Source organism: Zootoca vivipara, chromosome 12, assembly GCF_963506605.1.
Source record: "Zootoca vivipara chromosome 12, rZooViv1.1, whole genome shotgun sequence".
In the NCBI taxonomy this organism is placed as follows: domain Eukaryota; kingdom Metazoa; phylum Chordata; class Lepidosauria; order Squamata; family Lacertidae; genus Zootoca; species Zootoca vivipara.
Genome location: NC_083287.1, coordinates 47,044,105 through 47,059,589, shown reverse-complemented (window position 1 = coordinate 47,059,589; position 15,485 = coordinate 47,044,105). Strand labels below are relative to the sequence as shown.

General features: G+C 42.6%; 1 protein-coding gene across 1 annotated transcript in view; it reads right to left on the bottom strand.

Moving 5' to 3' along the window:
• Positions 1 to 14,813, bottom strand: part of LMBR1 (limb development membrane protein 1) — a 67,260-nt gene extending 52,447 nt beyond the window's left edge. The window contains exon 1 of the mRNA XM_035129041.2: positions 14,435 to 14,813. Coding sequence (XP_034984932.1) covers positions 14,435 to 14,497 — 63 coding nt within the window. The 5' untranslated portion in view covers positions 14,498 to 14,813. The remainder of the gene's footprint in view (positions 1 to 14,434) is intronic.
• Positions 14,814 to 15,485: the final 672 nt, after the last annotated feature.

Below are 15,485 nucleotides of genomic sequence, written 5' to 3'. Positions count from 1 at the left end.
GTATATTTGTATGGAAATAGAATATTCCCTCCCCCCCCCCCCGTGCATATGTCAGGACTTAATCTGAGCTGGATTGTACCTGAACGGTATATTAATTTGCAATTTCTTTGGACTCTGGCTTTATTCACTGTGCTTTCACTCGAATTAGCTATCTCTAAATGTCAATAACTAGTTATATCAAATGACTGGACACATCAGCACTCTCCAGGCCAGCGCTTGTCAGCATATAGTACCCCATTCCTGGTTCAGCTCATCTTATCCAGCACTTGTCATTAAAACCCTGCAGAGTGCTTCTATCATCCTTCATTCTCAGGGTTTCAGGAAGGAGATAATGAAAAAACTAGAGGGTTGTTTATGCAAAAACTATTTTAAAATACATTATCTACAATTAATTGTCTAACACTTACGTTCTCATGCAAAAACACTTATGGATTAAAAATGGCTTGCTTTGCCAAGTTCAATTTGACTGGAAGCAGGGTCATATTTAATTCTGAAACAGTACTTCCAACCCACAGCGAGAGATCTATTATTCCAAATTAAATCAGTGTGATTTAAAGCCAGAATAAAGGTAGTTCACATTTTTGCAGAGAACACCTAACGCCATGCAGGGATTTGCACATGCAATCAATTTCTTACTTCCAACTGCAGCTGCCTATAATTTCATCACAGTAATCTTCAAAGTGTATTTTTAGGATAGAGTAGGAAATGGTTCTATAAACAATTTGTCAGGTGATGCTACAGAGGGCCTCACCACAATAGGAGTATAGCATCTAGATCAAGGGAAATAATAGTACCACTGTATTCTGCTCTGGTCAGACCTCACCTGGAGTACTGTGTCCAGTTCTGGGCACCACAGTTCAAGAAGGATATTGAAAAGCTGGAACGTGTCCAGAGGAGGGCAACCAAAATGGTCAAAGGCCTGGAAACAATGCCTTATGAGGAACGACTTAGGAAGCTGGGTATGTTTAGCCTGGAGAAGAGAAGTTTAAGGGGTGATATGATAGCCATGTTCAAATATATAAAAGGATGTCATATAGAGGAGGAAGAAAGGTTGTTTTCTGCTGCTCCAGAGAAGCGGACACGGAGCAATGGATTCAAACTACAAGAAAGAAGATTCCACCTAAACATTAGGAAGAACTTCCTGACAGTAAGAGCTGTTCGACAGTGGAATTTGCTGCCAAGGAGTGTGGTGGAGTCTCCTTCTTTGGAGGTCTTTAAGCAGAGGCTTGACAGCCATATGTCAGGAATGCTTTGATGGTGTTTCCTGCTTGGCAGGGGGTTGGACCGGATGGCCCTTGTGGTCTCTTCCAACTCTATGATTCATCCAGTGATCTACAACTAACCAATACTGTATGTGTCTCGAGAGACATGGAAGAGTGCCATTGGAGGATTACAGCATTCACTGTGGCTGTAGAGACCGATACAGGAGGGATGTGTTTTGCTGCAGCAGGGGCAGATGAAGACACTAGGAACTAGAGTGGGTAGATAAATCGGCTAGAATGAAACATTATACATAAGAGATGGCAGCTGCCAGCATATCCTACAGATAGTTAATTTCACTTGCACAATATCTTTCTGTTGTTTGGTTAGTGGTTGAGACTCCACCAACCAAACTACAAAATGATACAAGTGAAATTAACTGTCAGTAGGATACACTGGCAACTGCCATGTCTTTCTACATACAATGTTTCATTCGAGCGATTTAACTACTCTCCAATTCCTAGAAATTTACATACCATATACTGTACAGTCTCATACCTCGGGTTGCGTTCACTGCGGGTTGAGTACTTTTGGGTTAAGTACTCAGTGGAGCAGAAAGTGTTTACTTCTGGGTTCCGCCGCATGCGCATGTGCAGAAGCATGATACACGCTTTGCGCGTGCGCAGAAGCGCTCTATCGGCGCTTCACACATGCACGGAAGCGCCACTCTGAATACGTACATTTCAGGGTGCGAAAGGCACCCCAAAATGGATCAGGTACGTATCCAGCAGTAACACTGTATTCTGTAATAGGGCAAAGAAAGGTTGGCAATGTTATTATCACATTCCAAGCATATTGTGTCCAAGGACCAACATTTCTCATGGCTAGTGCTTGCAAAAGTCTCTGAATTTAAGCTCTAGAGCTTCTTAGTGATCAGATGCTGTACTTAAAAGGTTGGGTTTTTTTCTTTTGTTTTTTACAGGCCTAAAATCTGGGGCAGGGGGAGATTATACAGCCCTAAATTATTCCTTAGATTCCCCCAACCCCAACTCAAGAGATGGTTCTACAATTGCAAAATACTATATACAAAAATACTATATACAAAATACTATACACATCATGCGAAAGGCTGGACTAGATGAATCCCAAGCAGGAATTAAGATTGCCGGAAGAAATATCAACAACCTCAGATATGCAGATGACACAACCTTGATGGCAGAAAGTGAGGAGGAATTAAAGAACCTTTTAATGAGGGTGAAAGAGGAGAGCGCAAAATATGGTCTGAAGCTCAACATCAAAAAAACCAAGATCATGGCCACTGGTCCCATCACCTCCTGGCAAATAGAAGGGGAAGAAATGGAGGCAGTGAGAGATTTTACTTTCTTGGGCTCCTTGATCACTGCAGATGGTGACAGCAGTCACGAAATTAAAAGACGCCTGCTTCTTGGGAGAAAAGCAATGACAAACCTAGACAGCATCTTAAAAAGCAGAGACATCACCTTGCCGACAAAGGTCCGCATAGTTAAAGCTATGGTTTTCCCAGTAGTGATGTATGGAAGTGAGAGCTGGACCATAAAGAAGGCTGATCGCCGAAGAATTGATGCTTTTGAATTATGGTGCTGGAGGAGACTCTTGAGAGTCCCATGGACTGCTAGAAGATCAAACCTATCCATTCTTAAGGAAATCAGCCCTGAGTGCTCCCTGGAAGGACAGATCGTGAAGCTGAGGCTCCAATACTTTGGCCACCTCATGAGAAGAGAAGAATCCTTGGAAAAGACCCTGATGTTGGGAAAGATTGAGGGCACTAGGAGAAGGGGACGACAGAGGACAAGGTGGTTGGACAGTGTTCTCGAAGCTACGAACATGAGTTTGACCAAACTACGGGAGGCAGTGCAAGACAGGAGTGCCTGGCGTGCTATGGTCCATGGGGTCACGAAGAGTCGGACACGACTAAACGACTAAACAACAATATACAAAAAAGGTCAAATGATGCAGGTGAGACAAGAAGCCATAATAACTCATAGCAAGCAAATAAACACCCAAAAAGTGAGAAGCAGTCCACATTAATGCCCTGAAGTACTATATATTAACTCTTGAGTAAAAGCAGCAGGAAATATAACCATTTGTGCACCATCTTCAAATTGCTGATACAGAACTCCATGTAAACCTGGAAAGGCCATAGTGCAGCCTTTTTCAACCTTGGGTCCCTAGGTGTTGTTGAACTACAACTCCCATCACTCCTAGCCAGCATGGCCAGTGGTCAGGGATAATGGGAGTTGGATAAAAATGCTGAATGTGTATGCGGATAGATGACTGCATGGAAACAAATGAGGTTGAATCCAGGCTGAAGGGGGCAGAAGCTGAAACAGGTTAAAGCACTTTCACAAGTGCTCGAAAAAGCACAGCCATAATTACAAATACAACCATGGCTCCCTCACAATAATTTTTAATTATTCCCAATATTTAATAATCCCAATATTTCCCAAGCTTAGTGATAGAGAAAGTGGTTATCTTGTAGGTTATCTTAGGACTCATGATACAACGCAAATACATGGAATCTACAACAATGCGTTCCTTAAACTTTCTTTCTCAGTGGTAATACTGTTGAGTCTGCAAAGCATTATAACTGTAAACCACATTAAAAGGTTTGGAACAATTTAGAACAGTTTCCCCAAATTGAAAGCAGTGAATATAATTACAATTAGCAATCTTTCTTCTATACAGCAGGTGGCAACAGACTGATTCTAATGCAAGAGTGTTCCCATAAGGAAATGCTTGTGTCCTTCAGGGCCATTTGGCAAGTAAACAAAGTACTAATAGCTACATGCAGATCCATCTCAAGCATCATAAATAAAGATATGCCACTCACAGACTTCTGCAAAGAATATGAAATCAAAATTTCATTTTTATTTGCATTCTTTGGTGCCTCAGAAATGCTTTTAAAAAGAACAGAAATGGGAGTGGGGGCATAATCTTGTCAGTTGCCTTTGCTCATGAACTGCTTTGATTACAATTAAAGAGACGAACAGAGCATCAACAATTTATTCCATATGACAATAGTTATCCATCTATCTTCTTTAGGAAAATGGTGAGCCTGGAAGACCTTAAGAATGATGGTAGCATTCAATAATTTCTCAGTCCAACCCATCTGTAGTATAACAACAATGATGGCCTATCATATAGCATTGTGATAAGGACTGAGAAGGATATTGACAAGCTGAAGTGTGTGCAGAGGAGGGTGACAAAGTTGATCAAGGGTCTGGAAACCAAGCCTTATGAGGAACGGTTGAAGGAGTTGGATATGTTTAGCTAGGAAAAGAAGAGACGGAGGAGACTGAGAGGAGATATGATAGCTATCTTCAAACATCTAAAGGGCTGTCACATGGAAGATGGAGCAAGCTTGCTTTCTCCTGCTTTGGAGGCTAGGACCCAAACCAATGGATTCAAGTTACAAGAAAGAAGATTCCAACTAAATATCAGGAAGAAATTTCTGACAGTAAGAGCTGTTCAAAAGTGGAACAGGCTCCCATGAGAGGTGGTGGACTCTCCTTCATTGCAGGTTTTTAATTAGAGGTTGGATGAATCTAGCTGAGATTCTTGTACTGCATGGGGTTGGGCTCGATGACCCTTGAGATCCCTTCCAACTATGATTATATGAAATGTAGCTTCTGAGTGTGGAAGCATTCTTTACCTCAATTTTCAATGCCTGGAAGCCAAAGTTTACTTGACATAACAACAGAAAGGAATCAAGTCTGTTAACCCTGCTAAATCATCCACCCATAGCAATGTCCTCAGAAAACCCAGGTCCATCACGCTGCTCTCTGAAATTCTTGCCATTGTTGAGGAAGGAACAAGGGGCTAGAATAGATCAATCTCACTGCTTCAGAAAAGAATGTGGAAAGGACTGTACTTTCCATGCTCTCAAGCCTTAGCTTATTATTACTGTATTGGTTTTAAAAATGAAGTTCCAAATTAAAACAGGAGGGCAGTATGTTAAAGCCACAACAATATCAAGTTATATTCTGCTGCTTTTTGTAACACACCTTTAATAGGGGTGAGGAACCTATTGCCAATGGGCCAAATTTGGGGTATCATAGTTCCTAATTTGATCTACGAGGCCGGTTTCCCCAAACCATGCCCATCTGCCCCACACCTGACATCTTATATGTTGTCAAGTGTGGGGCAGCTAATGGTGTGTCTGGATCATCTGTACAGCAGTTCCCCTTACAAAGTCCCTTGCACTGGTGTTCCCAGACACCTGACAACCAGTTAGCTGTCAGACACTTGGGAAGCACTGCAGAAGGGACAACGCACCTGTCCAGTCAGGAATGATGACAGAGAAAGATCTGGTCAGTTTGGCCAAAAGGTTCCTCGCCCATGCTAGAAGGTAAAAAAGGTGTATGTTCTAGACATAGGCATGTAGAAGAAAATTTAAAAATAAAGAAGTTGTTGGCACATGTTAATATGTGTTTAGCTTAGGTTTAGCTTATTTATATTTTGAATTGTTTGAAACTTTTGAGAACTTAATTTGTTTTATTGTTTGTAAACCACTTAGAGATTCTATTTATAATCAAGTAGTATATATATCTTGTTAAATAAAATAAATAAAATTCCAAGGTGGCACTTTTACAATAAACTATATAAATAAAACTCAATATATCAAATTATTTATGATATTCTTTAGTATAGAACTACACACCTGCATATTCATGGAAGCTAAGTTATAACTCAAAAAAATTATTCCAATGTATTGATTTTTCATACTTTTGATATGACAGATTTATAATACTCTACATAAGCATTAAATTAGAACCAGTACTTTCCTCCCCTTAGAATAAATAAGAAACTAGCATTAAGCTTTTATGAACAAAATATAAGCCCAAACAGGATTTGGAGTCACTAAAAATGTATTATTCTGTTTACAGCAGAATATTACTCCCTAACACAACTGGATAAAAGCAAAAACCAACAACCAACAATAAAAAACCAAGCAGATTACTCCCCCTTCTCATAGGCTAATGTGACGGGAGAGCAATCCTGCTTAATGCTGGGTTCCTGCTTAATACTTCAAAGGCTCCGAACAACCAGCTGGCTGTCAAGCACTTTGGCAGCTGCACAAAGCAGGCTTTGATCAAGCCCAATTTTTATCAGTATGATGTCAGGTCAGGGACAGGGCAGGTGGATGTGACTTGCCCAAAATGGACTTGGGGGCCAAATGGGGAAGCCTGGTGGACCAACACTGACCTGAAGGCTGGAGGTTCCTTGCCCTAATTTAAAGCACTGGGATTTGGTCCGTGAGATGCCCACTCAGCCATAAGTTGCGCTGGTGACATTAGGACAAAGTCTTGCCTGGCACCTTTGTTGCATATCATTAGGCACCAGGCAAAAACATTCCTCTTCTCCCAGGCCTTTGGCCACGTAAACAATCTACGGCCTTTTAAACTGGAAGGTGTATTGTTTCTATTTGTTACTATGATACATATTTCATTTTTTTATGGTAAAGCACCATGTGATCCTCAGAAGAAGGGTGATATAGAAATTTAATTCATTCAGTGGTTTTCAACTAGTGTGCCATGCCACCCTGGGGTGCCTTGAATGATGGTCAGGGGTGCCACGGGCAACACTAGCCTCTGTCCCTCTTTCTTTCTTTCTTTCTTTCTTTCTTTCTTTCTTTCTTTCTTTCTTTCTTTCTTTCTTTCTTTCCCTCCTCTGATGCCCTCTCACATCTCTGCCTGCCCCAAGCTTGCACAGCTGTTTATTGCAGCAGCCCTGGCTATAAGCTCTGCAAAGGAATGGTGCCTGTAGGAGGCAGCTCTCTTTAGGATGGGGGTGAGGGCAGCTCAGAGACCAGAGAGAGCAGCAGCAGCTGCTGCTGCTGCCCGGAGGACTCCCAAGGAGAAGAGAGGGGCATCAGGAGGCTGAGGGAACACTCCACAAAGGAGGGTGTTTGAAAAAGGGTGAGAGGCTGCCAGCTCTGCAAGCAAGGGGTGACATAACTGGGCTCCTGAGCCGCACAAGGGTGCCATAGAAATAATGCAGTTGGTCAAGGGAGCCGTGGACTCAAAAAGGTTGAAAACCTCTGAATTAATAAATTAAACTAATTAATAATAAACTCACAGTTAACCCCATGGGGAAAGTATGAGGTGCAAATAATAAAACAAGACTCTTGAGTTTTCTCTACAGTTATTGAAGATCGTACCATTTTACCATTTTAAAAAATATTTGCGAAAAGGAATGAATGATGAAAAACTTGATGTTGCCCAAAGACTATAGAATAAGTTTATTTGCTGAGCAGGCATCTGGATTCTGGGGAACCATTCAAATTCTTACCCGGCCAACAGAATTCTCAGATCCAACTTCAAAACTTTAGGACTGTATTACATTGCCACCTTCACTGACAATACTGAACAATAATTTTAAATAATCAAATTTCAACAAGCCATGGATTAGTCTATGAAGCCTCATTTGGGCAAGGCACGCCCATTTGCCCAACATCTGACATCTGACATCAAACGTGACACAGTTTCAAAGAACAGTGTGGGCTGTTTAAAAGTCATTTTGCAAACAGCCCACACCACTCTTTGAAGTCGCAACAACTGGGGCTACAAAGTACATCACCTGATGTTATAGTGACTATAGTAACCCCACCTGCCTGCCAAATTTGGCCCAGTAGGCATGGGGAGGTAAAGACCTGGCCCACCAGCCCCCCCCTTCTATCGCTCAACTTCCAACTACCAAAACCCAAAATAAATAATGTGGATTTATAAGTGTTTGAAATAGGCATTTATAAGTGTGTGAAACAGGCACTGCAATACTAACACACATGCTGCTGTGGCTTCAAGTAACCAGAGGAAAAATGTAAAGACAGTGGAAAACAATTAGGACTGAATAGTTCAAACCCATTGTGGACAACATTCACACAGAAAGAGAATACATTTCACCTTGAACTGAATAAATTTCTATCCATTTTTAGCTTCTCAGGAAAACAACTGTCTGCAATGCAAGTCCTACAGGTCAAATAAAGGACCAACTGTACTGTTCTTTAAAAGATTCTCAGCAACATGCCAGGTAGGCCAATTAATCAAGAGTTATAGTGAGAAGAGAAAAAGCCTTCAATCCTAACATTATCATATTCTTGTAACATTAACACATTCACATTAATACTTGGCTTCCATTCATGGTTTGTCTGGAAAGAAAACAAATCTGGGAGCCCAGGTTCACACTTCACAACAAGCCAGATTCTGTATTGGTTTGGGCATGTTTCCTCTCCCACATTGGCACAGCCAGGAGCAGGGTAGGAGAAAAGCACTTGTGCACATTAATTTATTTTAAACTATGGTCTAACAGTATGAACAAACCCAGCCAAAGAAAAAATAGCATCTCCAAGGAGACATTTAAAAATTACTTAAAAGACAGATATTGATTGATAGTTTGTGTGGAAAAACTGAGAACAAATGGCAGCAGCCAAATCAAAAATATATGTGATTAAGTACCCACATTTCCCCTTAATTTTTAGAAGCCACATACAACACTGGATCCAATCTAACTGTAAGCACACAACCTGATAGTTCAGTCAGTAGAGCATAAGACTCTTAATTTCAGGGTTGTGGGTTTTAGCCAGGCGTAGGCAAAGTTGGCCCTCCAGATGTTTTTAGCCTACAACTCCCATGATCCCTAGCTAACAGGACCAGTGGTTAGGGATGATGGGAATTGTAGTCTCAAAACATCTGGAGGGCCAACTTTGCCTATGCCTGGTTTGAGCCATGCATTGGGCAAAAGATTCCTGCATTGCAGGGGGTTGGATTAGATGACCCTTGTGGTCCATTCCAACTCTACAATTCTGTGATTCTATTATCAGAAAATCGTATCTACCTTTCAGCAGAGAAATGGGAGTGAGTAGGAGCAGGGGAAACCAAGTCCATGTGCCTCCCCCCCCCAAAAAAAAAAACACTCTCGGAACACTTAATGCAACCGTTGACTTTTCTACTGCAGTTACTGTATCTGGATTGAAGGAGGGGCCATAAATACAACACTCCACCTGTGAACAGAACAAAATTCATACTCATTGAAGAGGGATTTCTCACTTCCCCCTACCCTCTGCAGTACCCAATAATCTTCTCCTGGGTTTGGAGACCCTTGGGAATGGTGTACGATATTGTGCACATGGCTGCAGATAGAGGGGGGAGTCGGCTGATATCTCCTCCTTATGTGAAGAGAGGAGCAACTTAGGATCCAAGTTAATGTTCTTCATCCATATAAATTTGCCCTTTCATTGGATCAGGAAACTAAAAACTGCCATACATAATTAGTTCATAGACAAAAGTAGTGACTCCCACCATAGTAGACAAATGAACTCTGGGAAGAGATTGAGAGAAACCATGAATTAACAACCATAAATTACCTCTCTCTCAATGCAGCATATTCTATTTAACACACCTACATGGAAAAAATGCCCAAAGGATCTAATTTATACCAGGGAATTTCACTCAATACAGCAGAATGAATACCATTTACTTAGGCACTAAACAAGTATGGAGGATGAAAAAACTGTATTTAATAATTGTTTCAATTGTTTTCCAGATTTTCCAGAAAACTAATTAAGGATTTATATTTAAGATTTTCATGAAACAATAGCACCTTGAGTAGTCCTTTAAACTTTTGCATGAAAACCCTAAATTCTACACACAAATCACCAAAACTGTAAATTTAATATCATTCACATTTGTTCAACTGGGTTCTCCTTAGAACTGTTGCCATGGTCTGGTAACTTCTGGAGGGATATACCGGTATATGCATTTAGCATTGAGAGGGTTGTAGGAGCCTGGTGCAAGGCAACCAGAAAAGTTATCTATTTTGATCACTGGCCATCAATCAACATGTTAAAGCTCCTTTCAACTGGATGGGAATTGCAAGTTGAGATTCCTGCATTGCAGGGGTGGACTAGATGACCCTCACAATCCCTTCAAACTCTACAATTCTATGACTCTTTTCTTTTCATTGAGTTGTGATCTCCATGAATAGTGAACTACAAAATCCTAGTTTCAGACCCATATTCTATGGTTTACAGTCAACAAACTTTCTAAACTGCAAGTCATCTAATTTCTGAAAAATGTATTGTGCATTATTTATAATCATGCAGCCTTTAAAAATGCTAAATTGGCATATTTGGTGCATCTCAACCATCAATCACTCTGAATGCTATCACTTCAAAGACTGAAAAGGGTGTTATAAAAAGAAATTCCACACTGGAGTTTTATAATTCAATAGAAAGGAAGTGAAGGTACCGTAGTGCAATTTCACTTCCAGAAAGTCCATTTTCTCATATATTGCTAAGAAAATGTTACAATTTGTTTGATGTTTATCTGTATTTTGAGTCTGATTAATCTATTATTCGGAGTCTCATTGAAGCAAGGGACTAGGTGAGGAAAGCTATCTGAAGCTGAATCCAAACAAAGATGTCATGATGACATGGGTACAAGAAACTGACCACTGTATTGTTCTTTGGTAATTTTGTTGTACGTCTGTGCTGTCTGAAAAGCAAAAGGATGGTATGACTGCCAAGTCCACTTTCACAAACTAAATTTGTAGCTATTTAAAATGTAAACTAGGTTCATAGCACCAGGAGAACTGGACCAAGAGTAAGAAGATGCTGCTAAGAATTATGAAAAAAGCAGGCTAACTTAAGGTATTAGCTATTGTGCAACTTTTGCACAACACAGAAGTGTTGCTGTGCTATGTGTGGGCTGCAATTTCTAAGAAGGGCTTAAAATTCACTTTACTGAAAATATCAGCTTACAACTGGAGTAAAAAAAAAGGTTTTATAAAAGATCAAAGCTGAGAATAACAAATCCTCAGAAATGAGAACAGACCCTCAGCTGTTCACACCTTGATCTAATAAAACAAGCAAAACAAGAAGGGTCGCTATAATCAAAACCAACAAGCTAAACAATCTGGTCTGCTCCTACTCTGAAAGGCAGGATTCTCCATGCATTAAATGAACAATATGTCCCAGGCCACAGGAACCAGCCTGATTCCGGGAATACTGTAGTGTAAAAAAGCAATTAAGGAAGTATGCCAGGTTACAAAAAGCTTCCAAGAACACTAATTTTATCTAACCTGTTACAGTTTTTTCAATAAAAAATTAGAGGTCAAAACTGAAAACACAGTTTGAGGAAAGTATACCATAACATTCCTAGAGAAAGACTATATATTCTATTTCTGGTTAAGAACAGCATTTAACACAGGATGAGCAACTATAAAATCCATTACCAAAAGTACTGTGCAGAGGAGGTGACGTAGTCCTGTGACACTGAGGAGTTAACCACATATTCCCTCATTATGATGCATGCCATGCTCAGTCTGGAGAAAGTGTGAATGACCTGTGTAAGGAAAGACGGAATGCAACAAGCTACCCCATACTTGCCTATGGAATTTACAAAGCAACATAGTGGTTTATCAAACATTAAAATCAGCAAAAGGAGAGAGAGAAATGTAAAATATTACACTGAGGGGTATTGAATAATGCCTTACAGCACAACAATTCAAGGTGGCATCGGGCAATAAATAAGCAGTATAATTTACTCACACATCCAACTTTTCAGTATTAAATTGGCACATCACTTCATGGGGAGATGTGCAAATTCACTTTGTATTTGCAAGGGTAGGGAGATGTGATAGAACCAAAGCGGACAACTCAGAAGAGGCCATAAAGACAGTTATGTAACTCTGAATGTACCCAGCATGAAACTATGCAAAGTTGGGGAGGTACCAGGTTGGGGAAGAATGCTGTGAGAATAGTATTTAGCATGATGTGAGGGAAAGCAAAACATTAGGGGGTACAGAGTCACAAAGTACTTAGCACTTATGAGGTACCAGTAGTTGGCTATTACAGGACTGATGTGGAAAGGCTAGACAAATGATGTATTCTTGTACTTGACTGGCATAGGTTCAACAGAGTGTGTCAGCATTAGAAAGATTCGGCCATGAAATTCAATGGGTAACCTTAAACCCATTACCCTAACCTACCTCACAGGGTTGTTATGAAGTATAGTGGGGTGCACTTTTTGAGCTCCTTTGGGGGGAAAGTAAGATACAACTTATTTTTCAACAGATGATGGGAGTCAATTGCAAACAACATCATGACCTCTAGGGATTCATCTATAAATGTGTGGGGAATCTTTTTCAGCACGAGGGCTGTATTCACCCACTGGCAACCTTATGGGAGTGGCATGCCAGTTTAGGTGGGACTAGAGACAAAACTGGGTGGAACAATAGGCATGACCACACACAAAAAGTAGGGTGTTTCTTTATGCACATACATCTCTCCATGCTTTACTCTGGCAATTAAGAAACATTTTCCCAGTTCAAGGACACATTCCAGTCAGTAAAAAGCTGATCAGGAGCATGACCTTTGGAAAGTCCCAATGGCCAAATAATGAGGCCTGGAGGGTCAGATTTGCATCCTAGGCCCGAGGCTTCCCATCTGTTCTAGAAGTTGGAGATATATGCAACAATCCTGCACACCTGCTCAGTACATGATATGCAAAAGTAGTAGATGGTATTTATAGAAGGGCTGTGGTGACACCATATACTTCCAGGCTTGGGTTAAGGTTTGGATTATGATCTGGAGCTAGGAAGCACTCTATATGCAAATCAGAATGGCACAAGCTTCTTTGTAGAATGTACTCCCACATTCAGCGAAGGAGGTAAAAGCAGTGGATATTTGGACACTGTATATCAAAGACACATCACTTGTGCAAAAGGTGATGGACTGAACTTTGAATGTTTCAATTTTACTCAGAAATTAGTACTAATGAAACTAAAGAAACCAATGAAAAGTTTTATTACAATCAAGCAGTATATAATTTACTTACAGGTACTGAGAATCAGAACTAGAGAGAACAGCTACAATGTGTGCGTGGTACAGTCAATGCAGCTGCTGTACTTGGTATGGGCTGTGTTTGGAGAGAGGGTAATATGAATATGAGGAAGACACTCTCCTGCAGGAATGTATGATACATACCACTTATATTGGCTGTAAATCTTTTTTCTCTACCCTGTATATAGCCATACTGTGGGCAGTCATATGAGCATAAGCTTTTCCAAGTGAAAATATCTTAGTGAGCTAAGTGTCAGTCGGCCAACACTTTATATGCTGAAACGAAAGGTCACTGCAAAAGTATCCCATGAACACATTTGACCCACATTACCTTTTTTTTTCAGACAAGTTTGTTTACGTATTTATTATATTTCTAAACTATTATTCACCTGAAAGGGATCCCAGTGTTATATACAGCAAGTAATAAATACAATAACACAATGCTATACTTTAAAGTCACAGACCATAAAACCAACTACTGTATCTTACAGCAAGTACCTGACATAAGCAGAACCCAGAACTCTGAGACATCCCAGACCATTTGGAAGAATGATATTGCTAAAGGTTGGTAAAGTGCTATTTATTATTGTACCTCCTCTGCCTATGGTGGGGGGAGAGAGAATTATAGAACTTTAATAAATAAATAAATAAATAAATAATAATTAGACACCCCCGCTCAGGTGAAGAAACTCTTTAGGCCAATCCTCATTGGAGACAGAAACTATGACCACACACTTCCACAGCTGCACAAAAGTGCAACGCTGTTAATGGTCTCATTACATTCTTGTCTTCGCAACTGCTACATAATGCTTAAAAGCCTAGCTTTAGTCCCTAAGCAGCGACAGTAGGGGCAACACGCACACAAATACGGAAAAACGTGGAACTGAAAGTCGAGGCGTGACTTGCGGAAGGCGAGGGAGGAGGGTGCAACTTAACCACAAGGGAAGTCCTTTTAAAAAGCAGCAGCAGCAGCAGCAGCAGCAGCAGCAGCAGCAGCAGCAGCAGCAGCAGCAGCAGCAGCAGCAGCAGCAGCAGCAGCAGCAGCAGCAGCAGCAGCAGCAGCGTCTACTAACTGCCCGGGCGCATAAAACGCAGGTGCAAAACACACGAGCCCGCTCAACGCGGCTTGCAAAGCGAGAGAGCAGCGCCGTCTCCTTGCACGCGGGGGCGGTGTAGGCGGGCCTTCGTGAGGAGGGGAGGGGGATGGGGAGGCAGAGCAAGTGAGATACTGAACGGGCAAAAGGGGTCGACACGTTAGAACCGTCGGGGGCGGTTCAGGAGGGATGGCGAGGGGGCCGTCGAGAGAGGCGGTGCCAGCAGCCCCGAAAGGGCCCTCGGTTCCCGGCGGCTACGCACCGTGTACTCCCGCACTTGGCTGTGGAAGTTCTGCTCGCGGATGGTCACCTCGTCTGCGTCCATCCTCTCATCGCCGCCTCGCAGCCCCCTCAGGCAATGGCGGCCGCCGCCCCAGCTCCTCCTGCTTCCAGGGCGACGGGCGGGGGACCATGGCAGGGGGCGGCGGCGGCAGATGCCCCTGACACCTGGGGGCGAGCGGGTGAGGGAAAGAGGGCGGAGGGGGCGGGAATGAGGCGCGGGCGCAAGGCTACGCTTAACTACGCGCCGCCGCCTCCTCCTCGCTCCCTTGCCGCGGGGTCTGTCACACACCGTCCTGCGGCTGAGGGGGGCGGATGGGACAGCCTCTCTGAGGGGGTACCTCGCTCAAAGGTGACGCTGCGCCTGCGCGAACAAGGCGGGGCCCGCTCGCGCGAAAGGCGGGCAGGGGGCAGGGCCTCCGCGAGAAGGCGGGACTTAAGCGGCGGGGGTGTGGCTACCGCCGCCTCTTCTGCGTTGCAAGGAGAGAGGGAAGAGCGGGGCGCGAGCCAATGCTGCGAAGAGCCCGCGCGCCTCTTGAGGGCGGAGCTTGCCAGCGGGAGTGGGCGTGGCTGTGGAGTTGTTGATTTAGGAAGAGACAGGGGCTTGGGAAGAGGTGGAGCCAAAGATGCAAAGTGGGGCGGCGTTTAGGCAAAGGTTTGCGGGGTTCGAAATACAGTAGGCGGAGCCAGTCTGGCAATTCCACGAGGAGGCGCAGGCGGGCGCTGGTGTTCTTATAAGCGGAAAGCCCACAGCGCAGCAGGTGCATGCTTATTTCCAGTACAGGAAATTTATGTTTGTATTTATGTTTGTCTGCAGGGCCGGCCCACCCATGAGGCAAGGTTGCAGGGGGTTGGACTAGATGACTCTTCGGGTCCCCTTCCAAGTCTACAATTCTATGATTCTAAGGTGAGACGACGGCCTCTAGTGGCAGGATCCACAGGTAGCACAATATTTCCCCCCTTATGTTCTAGATTTCCATGTACTGTATAGGAAATTTATATCGGAGAGAACACTCAGGTATTCCCCCCATCTT